This window comes from Macrobrachium nipponense, chromosome 29 (genome assembly GCF_015104395.2).
Source record: "Macrobrachium nipponense isolate FS-2020 chromosome 29, ASM1510439v2, whole genome shotgun sequence".
Lineage (NCBI taxonomy): Eukaryota > Metazoa > Arthropoda > Malacostraca > Decapoda > Palaemonidae > Macrobrachium > Macrobrachium nipponense.
The window spans coordinates 15,372,464-15,388,431 of record NC_061092.1 but is presented as its reverse complement, the minus strand read 5'-3'; the positions used below and the strand labels follow the sequence as shown (position 1 = coordinate 15,388,431).

General features: G+C 38.4%; 1 protein-coding gene across 1 annotated transcript in view; it reads right to left on the bottom strand.

Annotated features, from left to right (window-relative positions):
* LOC135206147 (isoleucine--tRNA ligase, mitochondrial-like) overlaps positions 1-15,968 on the bottom strand; it is a gene marked incomplete at its 5' end in the record, with an annotated part of 34,286 nt that overhangs the window by 12,480 nt on the left and 5,838 nt on the right. The window contains 8 exon segments of the mRNA XM_064237408.1: positions 3,864-3,970; positions 4,522-4,741; positions 5,252-5,395; positions 5,743-5,906; positions 6,359-6,494; positions 7,599-7,759; positions 9,228-9,382; positions 10,693-10,798. Of these exon segments, the coding sequence (XP_064093478.1) occupies positions 3,864-3,970; positions 4,522-4,741; positions 5,252-5,395; positions 5,743-5,906; positions 6,359-6,494; positions 7,599-7,759; positions 9,228-9,382; positions 10,693-10,798 (1,193 nt within the window).

The window sequence follows — 15,968 nt, the reverse complement described above, 5'->3', positions numbered from 1 at the left end:
GCTAACGCCTACTAGGCTCTTGGCGCCTACTTACAGGAGAGCGAAGCCCTGGAGAAGGGTCTCCTACTAGGTGAACCCCGGCGTCTACCATGCTCCACAAACTTCGATCCAGACTTGTGTGTCTCTTCAAAAGGTAGTCTCCCAGAAGAGACATCTCTTTCAGGCTCTACACGCCTGTCCTGAACAGAGCGGCTAAAAGGAGAGCCGCGCCTATCAGGAGAAAAGCGCCTATCCTCCGCACCGCGTTTGGGAGCGGGAGAGCGTCTACTTGGGGAGTAGCGCCTACTAGGCTCAAGGCGCCTAACAAAGGCGAGATCCTGTCTCTTGACGAATCCATCAAAGAGTAGGCTCTCTTATCCGGAGAATGAAGGATCTTCGGAAATGAGCGAGAAGACGAGGCTGTAACGCCTGTCTTTAGACGAGCGCCTACTAGGTCGCTAGATCCCTTCCTACTGGAGAGATGTAGTCACCAGGAGAAAGCTTCTTGGGCGATTGACGCCTGAAGACGACAAGCGTGTGCGAGGGAAGAGCGCCTCCTTCCATCCCGCTGAAACAGGGAGAGAACCGACTCTGACTGAGACGGTAAACACAGGCGGAAGGGATCCTAGACTTCTTGACAGGGAGCGAGACGTCTTTCCGACGTGTTTTCCTCCTGCCAAGGAGCCCGCCAGCGCCGAAATCTGCGCTTGCAGTCCAGCAAGAATTCGAGCTGGAGATCTTGCAAAATCCTCCACCGGAGAAGAAGGCTCGAAGCCTACTATGAGGCGAGAACTGCTCCATCCTGGGTTTTCTTGATCTCTACTTCCGGCTCTTCTGGAAAAACTTCCGGGCTGGAAGGAAAGGCGCCAGGAGCCTTCCAGGCTCTCTTCAGCGGTCGCGAAGAATCCGAGGCGCTCCATCCTCTTCTAGGCGAAGGTGAGGAAGAAGAAGAGAAGCATTGGCGCAATACCTCCTTCTTCGCGCGAACAAGGGCAGCCTGGGTACGAACATCAGATCTACCGAGGGGACGCCTGATCGGTGGAGTTTCTCCCTAACCTTCCTGCGGCTGTTGACTTTCCTCCTCCACTGGACTGGGAGTCTGGAAGAGGTCTAGGCCTGGAAGCATTAAGGAGCCGATCAGACGCACCCTCCACTGCAACTGGGGTCCCTCGCACAATTCACCTTCACTACTCTTACCTTGCAACGAACGAATCTTCTTTTCCATGCTAAGGCATCGTGGCTCTCATGGTTGCCACTTCCGTAGTCGTATCCTTAGGTTCGATGCAGGGCGCAGGAGCTGAAACTGGAGAAGGTTCTAATGCTACAACAGGATCTTCTTCTACCTCGCTAATACGAGACTTACTAGAACTCCTAGACGAAGCCTTTCTCACCCTGTCTTTCTTCTAACTTCCTCAAGTATGAAGAAAGAGCCTTCCATTCACCCTCATCCAACTTCTCAACCACTCAGTTACCACGGGTTTAACAAAAGCACATTCTTTCCCTCTACATTTAAAGCAAACTGTGTGAGGATCTACCGTAGCTTTCGGTTAGTCTCACCTTGCATTCATCCATAGAGCACACCCTAAACATAGAAGATTTCTTAACCTCTAACTCAGACATCTCGAAATCAAAGAAAAATCCAAATCAATATCCAAAACAATCCACAAATGCGTATGTCAAGCCAACAAGATCAGGTACTTCACCGAAAGTCAGTCCAAATAAATCCACGGCAACGAGAATCGAATAAAGCTGTCAGGAGGTAACAACCACAGGTGTAGTCGTCACCGGCGACAGCAAAATTTATGACTGGAAAGGGAGATTGGTTCTTACAGCCGCCACCCAGCGGGTAAGGTAGATCACCTGACCTACCTGTCGCGTGTGCCGCGAGTTTTGAATTCTGTCGTGACGTCAGAGACGTATAGCTAAGTATATATCTGACAGGAAAGTTCATGTACAAAATTGTTATTCTCAACTGATTTCAGACTATCCAATCATTATCATTAGTATAAAAAAAATTCCATGAGACTCCTGATTTATTTTTTTAGAATCTCACAAGCTCACCCAAAGGATTTTTTGTAGAAATGGGGTCTGCAAGAACTTTTACCCCTATTTAGTGTACCTTGCAATGCTACTGTAAATCGTACCATCCAAAAAAGTAAGAACTATGAATAAGTACGAACAACAAATGGGTTATTCTGTCATCCTAGTTACTTTACTCTTCCAGCAAAATGAAAGTAAAATAATGTGAAAAAAGATACTGATTTCCTATTTAAAAATAAACAATGTATGGTATTTCTTATAGCAATAATCTGCATTAAGAAACCGTTGCACTCAAGTCTACATCTATGTCCAAAAAGCTTGACCAGCAATTATTAAACAACCTTAAGGCATGTTCAGAACATGGGAGTTTGTGATGAAAATAGATAATGTGGGAATACTGCACACTGTAAGTTCCCTAGGTGTTAGAAAAGACAGCAGGTGGGCAAACCATTCCTTATGGGACATAAATAGCATGACAAAGGCTAATTTAGGACCTATGGATCAAGAGGGCTTATTGTATTTTTATTTAACAAAAATTTTTATCCGACAGTTTTCCATCTGGCCTTCCTAGCCTAGAATGGGTACATTATTATTATTGTTTGTGTGGTGTGTTTATGTTGCATGGAACCAGTGGTTATTCAGCAACAGGATCAACGGCTTTACGTGACTTCCAAACCACGTCGAGAGTAAACTTCTATCACAAGAGATACACATTTCTAACTCCTCAATGGAATGCTGAGAATCGAACTCGCGGTCACTGAGGTGCCAGGCCAACACCATACCGACCACGTCACTGAAGCGCTTCATTATTATCATGTAACTGAACTAGATAATCAAAGGGTTGTTCTCAACACTGAATTTTAAATTATAATAAAAAATTGTAATGCTTTAAATTTGTAATAAACTGGATTTTAAACAAAAATTGAGGATGGATAAGCTCTTTGACTGACTGGCTTAAAAATATGACATTTACTTTTGTATACAGTATAGTATATATTTATAAAAAGGTGAAGCATTTGCTTCCAGTAATCTACTATAGTATTCTGAAATGTGCTGGGGTGGCTGATTCTGTGTATACAGTATGTCTATTAGATTAATAGATTTATTTATTACATGTTTTACATCTTATAACATGTACATTTCTATTTGATAACCATATAATCATCAGTTTATTTATTAAATCATATTGAGTATTTCATGTTTTTTCGGGTAATTTGGAGTTTTTTTGCATTAGTATTAGTGACCCAACCCAACCTGAGACCCCTTTCAATATTAAACACAGGTGTAATTCATTTTACCTGTTTTTCTTTACTCCCCATCTTATACTCTCTATATACTCTCTATATAAAACACTAACAAGATATGCTGAGTGCATGTTGCAAAGATGACTAAACACTCAAAGAAGTTTTATTTTACTACTTTGACAAGGTATGTTGCTGGGATAGTTAAGCACTGAAAAAATAAAAACTTTCATCAAGTACCTTGTCTTAGGCTCAGGTCTACTAAGTGCATTCAAAGTTTTAATCATTCTTGTGTTATACTTGACTGATGTACAGTGGGCTTTAATAAATGTAACATTTCCTTGCTGCTTTCCCAAACATCTTTTCTCACATTTAAGTACTTTACATTAGTTTACACAAAACTAATGTCTGCTGTTGCTAACACATCGTTTCTAAGTTATTCTATCTTATTACTTTAGTGTATGTTTATCCATTACTTGAATGATATTTTTAGCACATTCAGTTTTTTGTCAACTTGATAGTGTGTGTGAAATGTACCCTCCCCCTTTTAAAAAGGTATATAAATTAGAAAAAGTAGAAAGTTATTCATATAACTACACTTACCTGTCTCGAACTAGATTTATATAAAAAGAAGATACGTCAGCATTGATAAATGCAACAGAGCTGCTCACTACTTTGTGATAATGAAACTGGTTGTAGTTCTCCCATACCTGAAAAGCAGTTGTAGAAAACCTTTATATAGTAATACAGTTAGCCTCTTCTAAAAAATTTTCACTACTATTTGAATTTCTTAAAATGCCAGCAACATTGTGATTAACACCTATTAAAGTAAACTTTCCTCACCCTGGCATTAATCTTCTTTTTCTGAGGACTAACATTGACTGTACAACTTAAATTTGACTCAGCACAAAATTATATTCAGTAAAATTACTCTAATACTGTTATAATAACAAAAATGGATTAGTTCTTGGCTACTAGTTATTTCCTTGTTATCCTTTTGTACGAAAGGTTATAATGGCAGTAAGCTACAAAGACAGTAAGTCTATACTTGATCCAAGGAAAAAAATCATTACTATAATATGTTAAGTAGAAGCATGCTTCATTATGACAAGATTATCATTTGAAGTACATGCTTGTTGTATTGTTTTTACTGTGCATACACATACCTTCCAACTATTTCTACTGTACATACTACATCCAGTTCCAATATTCATCTGTTTACTAAAACATCAGATAGGAAACTGTTAAGAATAGTACTTACTTTTTCAATGTGATTATGAAGAAGATGAAGCATGTACTGATCCACAGGTCTAAGGGCACTAACAGGAAGACTATGTTGACTAGGCTGATAATCACCCAAGGCTGATAATAGAAATCTCAATGTCAACCTCACTTTCTGCACTTGCTTACTGCAGGAGTCTAAAATATTCTTTCCAACCTTCACCATATTAGTATTGGTAACATGTCCAGCGACCCACCATCTGAAAGGTTCCAAAAACAGGAAAATCTTAACTACACATTAAAAAAATCTTAAATATATAATTAAAATTGAAAAATGGGATAAGGCTGTGGTTATTGACTTGATAATCTGTAGGTATTTCAATTCTGCTAAAAATAAAAAATAAAAACTCAAATATGAGAAAACTATTTTAATCATGAATGGATGAGGCCAGCAAAAGATTTATTATAGAAGATGAAGGAAAAACTTACAAAAAAAAAAAAAAAAACCAAAACCTCTGAAATCCTCATGCTAGGTTACCAAAATTGGAAGGTTACATTTTTATCTACCTAAAAATTTACAATATTTCTATGCTTCTGTTTTCTCTGACATTTCACAAGAGAGGCTTGTCACCTCCATCACCATTTGTCTCCAATAGTTTTCTTTAAATCTTTAGACATCAAATTAATAAAGGTATCTGATTCCCTCTAATTACTCTTTACACAAATGAAGTAAAAAACAATACAATGCTTCAAATCCTACCATGGCTTACCTCAACACATCAGCACCATACACTGGATCTTTCTGATGATTTTTACCACCATCAGTAATGACATGTGGGTCAACAACATTTCCAAGAGACTTGCTCATTTTCTTTCCTTCTTCATCTAAAGTGAAGCCATGGACATACAAATTTCTGGAAAAAGAAAAAAAACTACTTGTCTGTTTCAAAGTGGGAGGAGTAAGATAATGTTCAATAAATTATGTCAATACTTTGTTAATAACTTTGTACATTCAATGACTATCAAAATATTTTTATGAAATGTTAACACATTCATATTCCCTTGGCATACGCTAAGCTAGCCTAGACTAACCAATTAGTATTCTTATGAAAATTTTTTTGGGGGTTTGTTAACAAGTCTATATTATTACAAAGAATACTGTTCTGGCCCAATATTATACATTCATCTTACAATTCACATTCAAATTTTGTGGGTTTCAAGTATGCAGATTTAATTAATTGTAAAACTTTCATACACCTACCTGTATGGGGCTTTTCCTGTTATTGCCACAGAAGTTAAGAGAGATGACTGAAACCATCCTGTAAACTGGTCGATTCCTTCAAGATATAAATCTGCTGATGGACTTCCCAAAACACTGTACCATGAAGAACCAGAGTCAAACCAAATATCAAGAATATCAGATCCCTGTTGAAAAATAATGGGCTAGAAAATTATGGGAGAGAAAGCACCTTATAACAGCCTTTGTTAAAGGGTAAAAATAAATTCAGGCCATGAATTAATTTTAAAATGAATATTTCACACAATCATACACCTTCAGTATCAAGTTGCTTCAACAGGATAATATATTTCCAACCACAAAAGACATCACTTCCCTCTTCTGGCAATGAAAGATTGTCCCCTTACTTCAATAAGAGTACTCCTTTTATACAATGGAAGGACTATTTCTCCAATTGCAAAATTACTCCCATACTATTACAAAATGAATGTTCTGATATCAGCGAAGTATACAGATAAAAAGGAGAACGAAGTATAACTAAAGATGAAATGGTGCTGAAAATCATAAATTTTCATTATAATGTCTCTTGTAAAAAGACTATCCCTTTCAAAAAAATACAGAAACTTAAGATAAAACTTACTTTTCTAGGTAATTTTTTTCCTTCTACCTGGTACTGCTTCACTAAAGTTGGTGGCAAGAGCTCTTCCTCAGACAGTTCCCACCAAATATCAGCACCCTTCTCTTTCATCAAGTTTACTATGTGTTCAATTATTTCCCTGAAATTTTGTTTTGAAAATGGTAAGAATAACACAAAGTATTCATTCTATATAGTCATGAAATACAAACCAAAAAGTTTTTTAACCAACATTGTTTATAAGGAAAAAGAAGGAAAGCTTGAAGAGGATGCAAGGACAAAGAGAGGTGGGAGGAAAGGAATTAGTACCTCAACTCAGAAGAGGAAAATAAGTAAATATTCAGGATAGCAAAGAGGCTGAACAAGGTTGGAAAGGAAGTGAAGGAGGCATAGTACATTAAAGATGAAAAAGAGAAATTCAAGTTGAAGAGAAAGAATCTATGGAATGGGCTGCCTGAGAAATAATAGTTACAGTAGAAAATAGTACTATTTGGAAAGCTTCACAATGAGCAGAATAAACAAGAGCTGAAGAATACTGCTACAACAGAGGGAGCAACAGAGAATATAACATCTGAAGGACCCTTATGAAGATGAAGAGAAAAAATCCAAGGACCATAAAGAAAAAACAAGTGATCTGCTAAAAGGTGCTGCACAGTAGAAGTGGATCTGTTTACTGTGAAGATATGAATGTGCAACAGGCTCTCTACAGAATACATTGGCAAGTTTGCTGAGGTTCATTTATAAAACACAAAAACAAAAGTACAAAGCATATACTCTCAGTAAAGTTAACAAACAAATCCTTCAACATTGAAATTAAGAATCACATATAAACATTTGGAAGTAAAGAATTAGCCAAAAAAAAAAAACTCCACCAAATACCAGTACATTATAAGCTAATGAATCATGGTGATTCTGAAAAAAGTTTTGAGAAGAATACTGTCAAACATTTCCAACAAATACCATAATCCAAAAAAGAAAGTTTTCTACAAGAGATATTAAAGGGTTTCTCCTTGTCAAGGAAAAAATGAGGGATCTTGCCAATCTTTCACAATTCCCACCTCACACACTGCAACTAACAATTTAATAATTCTACTTTAAACTTTTGAAACTGTACAAAGCATTAATAAAATATAAATAGATTTGCTATTTGTATTTACACAAACAGGGCTGTTCAACACAATAAATGAGAGACCTATGAGACCTGAACTTTAATTGTACTCTATAAACCCATTACTGCTATAATTACCTGCTTGTAACAGGCTCATCGGATGTGGCATCATAGAAGACAGGAATGGGGCATCCCCATACACGCTGCCTTGATATACACCAATAAGGCCTCCTTTTCAGCATTCCTTCCATCCCTGACTGAATGTCTTTTGGGTATATCTGAACTTCTTTTAAGGCTTCCTGTAAGATTTCAAAGGAAAAAGAATAAAAATTCACTAACAATTAAGAACAAAAGGATGAGTTACCTAACACAACATAAAATACAAAAGTTTCTTCTTTGGACCAAAGCATTCATACATTTCAATTAATTCTCACAAACTTTAATATACTTAAATGATATTTAGATACTCCACAGATACAAGCATCTCAACTTAGACCAAAACATCAGTAGTGATGGAAGAACTGCTTATCTAATACAGATGAAACAAAATGAAGTCTTAGACCATGATTCCCAAAACAAACACAGATCCCCAACAAGGGGACTGGTGTCATAATAGAACCATTTACCATGTGAGGAGAAGAAAGAAGAGTATTGTTTGTTTCATACAAAACCCCCTTATCATATATTGCCTGAATCACTCTTTAGATTAGAGGATAGAAGGTAAATGACTTAACTATCCTTAAACATAAGGTTGATATAAGCTTAAGACCTGATAAGAAGTTGATCCTTCCTGACAAAGCTATGAGCCATTTTTTCAAGTAAAATCTGGTCAAGGTAGAGTGACATCGCCCTGCCTAAAGAATACCAACACATTCCAAGGTTATGAACATTAGTTCTTAAGGTAGTTAATTCCACACCAGCAAAGTCTGAATGTGCTCAAACTACATACCATAAACCCAAAAAGGACACTAAATTTTTGCAAATGTATTCTTTTGTCGAAATTTTTCTCTAACCTCTGAGGAAAGAAACTCAAGGAAAACCAAAACTTAAGGCTAAAAGATCTGTTCAATGTACAAATCATCAATGGTTTATACCTAACTGTGGACATTTGTAAGTACTATTCTATAATAAACTGTTCTATTTATTTTTATCAAAATTCAGTGAGATACTATACTGCAAAGAAAAAATAAGTGAGTAAAATACAAAAGACTTTTTCCATTTGATACAGAAAACAAAAAGGCTTTGTAACAATGCACAAAAACTCTTCAACACATTCACAGCTTAAAGGGAAAGGGATTTTTCAACAGATAAGAGACCAATCCTCAAAATCAACCATAAATATTGTAACCTTACTATGAAACATGTGATTAGTACTTATAAAGATCTCAGTTTCTTTATAATCTACTTTACATACTCTTGTCACAAAGTAAGGCTACTTTGAAAGAAGGCCAGCTTAATCTAATGATAGCAGCATACAAAAATAAACTTGTTATGAAAACAGTATTAAGGTGCAGATTATAACGCAGAAAATTCGTCTCCCTAGATCTAACTATTTTGAACCTAAACAATAGTATAAATTGCAAAGTGCACAACATGTGCTATATTAGGATACAAGAAATTAAATATGTATGGAAATACAGTGTACAGCCCCTTTCTGTACATAAAAATTTGTATCTAAACATATATGAAAGTCCTGAGAGAATGCTAACAATGGATATCTAATAAAATCTGTCCCACTCCTTACAAGAAATTAAGAAGTGCTCTTACCAAAGCATTATCTTTCAGTTCATCTGTATCAATAAACCACTGCTTTGAGGCACGAATAATAACAGGCTTCTTTGTACGCCAATCATAGGGATAAGAATGAATGAACGTTCCCTGATTCAGAATTATAGAAGGTCCTCCACAACCATCAGACTTACCTGTAAGGCAAAAGATATAAAAATAAAATACAGGCTTAAATACTCCATGTCACCACTTCAAATATGAATGGCAAAAATCCTGGAAAAATTGATATAAAATCTATACAGATGAGCGCACAAAATGTTATGAGATATTTTCATAATATTTCACTCTTAAGTAGCAATAATTTATTTACCATCTAAGAATCTACTTAAATACAGGTTGTTACAGACGCTACAAGCTCCTCAATAAGGGAAATTTCATCTATGTATATAAGGAAGCAATTTCAAAAGTTGACCGAAACTCAGATGAAAACTTCAGTACTTCTTGAACAAATAAACCAAACATTTTTATACCACCACAGCGTTAACTGCTGTGAAAGGCAAATATTTGAAGAAAAACATATACTAAAAGGATGCAGGATGAAATCATGAAGAGGACGAGGATGACTAGAATCCCTTGACTGGTAGCACATGACAATCATACCCCATGAGAAACCTCAGTAGATACTGTTACAAAAGCACAGATACAAACATGCAAAGGAAACTTCCAAGGCTAAAAGACCTGCTCTAAGAAAAGCTCAGAACCCTCGGTATAACTAAGCAGTTAAAGGAGGATACTTGAACCTCAAGGGAATTGATCCAAATGTTTCTCATGAGGCCCTCGTGTGACCAGGAAGCTGCCAAAGATGACACGAAAGGGAGGTCTTGACTCAAGAGAAGGGATAGACATGAGTAAGAGGACCAGAAAGATACAGAGCAAGACATAGCAGTAAAAGCCTGGAGATTCAACAATAAAACAACAGAATACATTAATTTCACATTATCTGGATGAAGACATTGACAGAAATTAATACAATGACAGAAACAGAGCATAAGGCAACTGTTACACTAAAAAGGGCAAAAAACAAAAATCACACGTAAAAACAATAATTTACACTGAAAGCATAAAAAGAATATACTGTGAAAATTCCTGCTTATAGTTCTAAATGTGAAAATAAAAATAAAAAGCATGCTTTTGTTTAAAACCCTCAAAAAGGGAGATACTTGACATTACTGAAATTACAGAGGGACATTACAGAAATTACTGGGGAAGTGATAACTGACTTATATATGTTTCCCAATACTTCAAAAATTAAAAACTGGTGTGCTCCCTCAGTTCTTCAACGTGCTATATTACTAACTCACAGAAGAGCTGGAAGACCCACATCTACTTGAAAAACAAATTGAGAAGGAGGGCTGCAAATCAGTGATTTGTGGGAGATAAAGAACAGGAAAGTAAATAAACTCACTGAGCTAATCAAATTAGTACATACTATTATGTAACTTACTAAGTAACTCAGTAACTGCTTCATTGGCATCTATTAAAACATTCTTTCCTTCTAATTCTTGCCCAAAGTCAGATTCATAACATCCTTGTTGATTAATTTTGCATTCCTGTGTGAAAATAAAAATGATATTGTTATGATACAATAAAGTGTTATACATACTTACCTGGCAGATATATACATAGCTATTACTCCGTCGTCCCCGACAGAAATTCGAATTTCGCGGCACACGCGGCAGGTAGGTCAGGTGATCTAACCCCCCGCCGCTGGGTGGCGGGAATAGGAACCATACCCGTTTTCTAATTCATATTTTTTCTTCCAGCTGTCTCCTGAGGGGAGGCTGGGTGGGCCATTTAATTGTATATAGTATCTGCCAGGTAAGTATGTATAAAACTTTATTGTATCATAACAATATCATTTTTATACATTCAACTTACCTGTCAGATATATACATAGCTGATTCACACCATTGGTGGAGGGTCAAAGACAGCTATTACTGAATAGACAGGTAAACAACATACGTTGTAGGTAATAAATAAATAAAACCTTGGTTCCTATGTGTTTAGACGAAGGGTCGACTTCCTAGCTATTGCTAGTAGTCTGCTTTGTCTCAAGAGCCTCAGCGAGGATGTGACCTATGGCTAAGAGTTCTTGTAGATCTGTCAATGGGGTCTTATCCACTTACTTGACAGAATCTAGTGGTCATTTGTCAATGGGGTCTTATCCACTTACATGACAATACACCAATGCCTATTGGCATAATTTAAGGAGCACAACACCGATCCCGATCACCTGATCCTAACACGAGGGTTTGTGCTTAATTTGAAAAGAGCTATCCCCAAACTCATTTCAAATAACCCCAGAAAATAACACACTTATGTTAAAAAAAAATAAAAATAAAATTTTTTTAATTCACTAGTTAAGGATCAGTGTCGGCTCCCTATCCCAGCAACGCATCCGTGGACACGTATAACAAAGAGAGAAGGATCTCTCATAGGCCCACTTGATCTCCTTCGTGCAAAGAGAAGTCAACACAGAGTTGCCTCTCCCGTTATTACAGCTAATATGTCTCTCACGACATATTGTTATGGAAAGAACAAGAATTGTTAAAAGCTCGCACTTCAAGCGCTTTTAATTCTTAGCTGTTTGAAGGAATCATCAAGTTACTCAAGAAGTGCTTTAGAGATTCCACTGTTCCAAAGAAGACCAGGGCTTTCTTTGAAATAGATCTCTTCTGGATGAAGCCCAGAGCCTGGCTTGCACCTGGCTGGAGCTTCGCGCCTGGCTGGTGCCTCGCGCCAGCCTGGCGCCTCGCGCCTGCCTGGCGCCTCGCCCCTGGCTGGCGCCTCGCGCCTGCCTGGCGTCTCGCGCCTGGCTGGCGCCTCACTCGCGCCTGGCTGGCGCTTCGCTTGCCTGGCGCCTGGCTGGCTCCTCGCGCCTGGCTGGCTCCTCGCGCCTGGCTGACTTCTCCCCACTTGCTGGAGATTCGAGCTTGTTAAGAGTCTCGATGAAAACTGGTGATGTCCACCTCGGACACTTTATTTGCCTGATTTATTCGCCTCTAGCACATCTGCGCCAGATTGGAGGCCTACTCCTTCTCCTCATCAGACAATGACAGTGTTTATTTGGACTGTCTTGCTCTGGTGTCTTTACGCCTGTTTGGCATTTAGCGCCTGATTGGCGCTACATTGTCCGAAAGTCTGAACATCCACAATCGTTTATCAGGAGAATGGAAAAGGGTGGAAGAAATTCTTTCACTTTGAGCTTATGGCCTCTGCAACAAGGGGAGGTAATTTTAGTCAGCTACATCCAGTAGATGATAGGAAATCTAATAGTCCGAGAGACCAGTCTTCCTCCGAGGAGGATCATACTTGATACTTCCGTTGCTAACGAGCACTCTTCCTACATGTTGATGAGTTCTCTCGTTGCAAAATCTTCCCTATCCTTGCACGAAGGCAGGGAAAGAGCCTGGAAGTCTAAGGAGACTCTGAGCTGAAATTGGGAGGATTCCTGATTTCTAGCTCGTTAAATATATCTCTTCGAACCTTCTGGGAAGTAGTTTTGAGCCCTCATCTTATTCCAAAGACTCTGTCAGCAAACGTTTAAACCTTATCTTCATTTGTAGATGACAACGTAAATACATTGCCTGGACAATGAATCCTTTATCTGAAAGCGTTGATCCAGGAATAAAAGGTTTTAGTTCTTTTGCCAAACATACCATGCTGGCAGGAACCCATTGCCAAGTCTTTCTAGAATTTGATTTCAGATTCCAAGTCCAAAATTTCACTCATCCTTTTGGTCGTTTAGTGCCAAGAGAAACATTGATGAGGAGCAGTTCCATCTTGTCAGAACACAGAATCTGAGGCCCAAATAGGATCCCATTGTAATTATAAGATCTCCTAGTCTTGTCGTATAGAGGTATTGTATAAGATCCCGAAGATCTTAATGCTCTGCTATCTCCAATTCCCTTTATAGAGATACAGACTATAGTCTTTTACTGCGTTCTTTGATAGCAGATATATACAAAGGTGACTCAGAGTGGAGAGGTTGTTAAGGTCCATTAAAATAGATGCTGAAAGAATATTCAGACTGTCTTGGAAAAGACTTCCAAAACCTGCTGTGAGAAGAACGTGACCTCTGTGAATCCAACCTCTCTAAGTCTAAAATGAGGCATAACGTATTATCCTCTCTTTCTTTGACGCCCTTTGTCTTACATTCTGTAAAGAGTTTATATTTTAGGGGAAAAAGACTAAATTTTATTCCCCTTTCTATAAAATAAAGATGGCGTATATTGCTACCTCTCTCTTATATTCTTTCTTCCCGTCCTCGTGCCTGGGCAACGAGAGAATGGAAAATTCTATCATCGTTATTCTGCAAAACAACAAATTATTATTATCCTATTCTCCTAATAAATGATCCAGGATCGAGGAGAATCATTCAAGATTCATATCCTAGGACATCAGGCCGTAATGTACGGTTCAAATACTTGAAAGAGCCTCTCACCCAATACTGAGAGCTCCTACAAGTCTTTTCCATTACCAAAACATTACAAGGACTCCCTTGTTATATGTTTACATAGGAGTAGGATAATATAACATCCTGTTAATAACAATGAAAGAGGAGAAAGAGGAGCTGCATGGTTCAAGGGACTAGCCGAAACGTGCAATAAAAAAGGGGTTGCCAAGGTCTTTCTAAAACCTGCACCCAGATTAACTTATGAGTCCGATATATTTTCTATCTCTAGTCTCATAAGGATGAGGAAAGCGAAAGACCTCTAAAGATATCGGTTCTCTTCACCATGTAAAGGTCTATAAAGCAGAAGAACCCACTTATCCTGACACGTACTACGTTCGCCTGTGCGATATCTAGAATAATTGTCAGTAGAGGGTTGATCTGGCAAAGAAAGTTTCTCCCAAAACAACTCCTCTTGCCAGGAAAGAAGTCGCTCACGCGACCACTATATTACCTGACATGAGAAGTCTGTTCTTGTTAGAGACTTCCGCAATTTCAGTTAATCCTGACAAGGGCCACGGCCGCCTGTGCGACAACTTGTGTCCCTGTCAGGAAAAAAAAACTGATCTTGTGTCAGTTCTCAAAGAAGAAACTCTTGGAAAGACTATCTCCAAATACTGAGAAATTGGAGATCCTGATGTCTTGCGCCTGGTTGGCGCCTCGCGTCTGGCTGGCGTCTCGCGCCTCGCAGCGTCCTCACGCTTGCCTGGCGCCTCGCTCCTGGGAGGCGTCACGCTTCTGGCTGGCGCCTCGCGCCTGGCTGGTGCTCCGTGCCTGGTTGGCTCTTCGCGCCTGGCTGGCGCCTATCGCCTGGTTAAAGCCTGGCTGGAGCTTTTATGGCCCATTACTAGCAACCGTGGTCAGGAAATCTCGATATCAAAATAAGAAGAGGTGCTGTAAGAATCCTATAATTCTCCAGTACTTCCATAGTTGGATGTTTCTTCTCAATTTTCCTCTAATTCAAGTATATCGGAAGGGGAATTATTCTTTCCTCGGTTAATTCTTCCGTATCCCACCCCCCCCTTTTTTTCCTGAACGAGAAATATTTTGGATGGTGCTCTTGGCTTATTGCACCAGGCTGGCGCTTCTGGCGCAATTTGCGCCAGGCTGTTGCGCCAGGCTGGCGCTTCTGCGCCGGGCTGGCGCCTCCTACTAATTATCTTTATGTTATGTGCCAGAACATCTGTGTCTTTACGGTACCCGACATCCTTTCATATGTTAATTCTGTTCTTATAATGAAAAACTTTTATAAACGTAGTATAATCCATTCAGGGAAACCATTTCCCACTAAAAGAATGTTTCCCATCCGACTCATACAACTTCTGCGCAATATCCGATTCTAAATATGGTTGTGTACTTTCTCGAAAGACTTGACCATACCGTAGTCTTGAAGTGAATCTCTATTACATCTCTCTTCTCACTAAGTATGTACTCTAAAAAGCCATGCTTTCGTAAGTATGAGTGCATTAAATAATATAATATTCTGCTGCATTAGAATCCTTTAATCATGTTACCTACGGTAAACAGCATTGAAAGGTTGTAACATCTTTCTTATTGAAAGCTTCCTAACAAAAGGCAGACAATATTTTATTTATGATAGCTTCAGTATTCCCTCAACCCGAGGCTAAGACCACGATTGTAGGGAAGAGATACGGTTAGTTATCCCATTCCGCAGGAGAGAGAGCTGTAAACGACCGCTCACGACTGAAAACAACATGGTACTGCGTTGGTCTCACTCTCAAAGCGAAAGCAGTCTTCAAAAGCCGTCTGGCCTTCCCTTTCCAGAGTTGCCAGTTACTCCATAAATAAAGGAATCTAATAAAATTATTATCGAACTTCAGGAAGTTTTTATATAAGCATAATTAAGCGCATAATTAAGCGAACGGGACTTCGACAAGTCTAGAAACTAAATAGGTGTCGTCTAAACAATCCTTTTAAACAATTTCTTCCTAGGAAAGTCCTAGAAGGGTACTGGTAATTCATGGAAACCTCTTCTAACACGAAGAAAAATGTTTCTATCCTACTCTCAATTCACCAATAAAGATATGCTTCTCCGATCACTTCTCGAAGACACGATAGCATCATATAACTCATACTCTAGCGTAATAGAATCCTCTATAATACTGTTACATTAAGGTAAACCGTATTAATTTAGGAAATTTTGTAAGGATTTCACTTGACCATTATAGCATAAATTTCGGTATGTGTATATGCCTTGCCATACCGTAGCCCTAAGGCGATTTGTCCTAAGCATGGTAGGAGCTAGA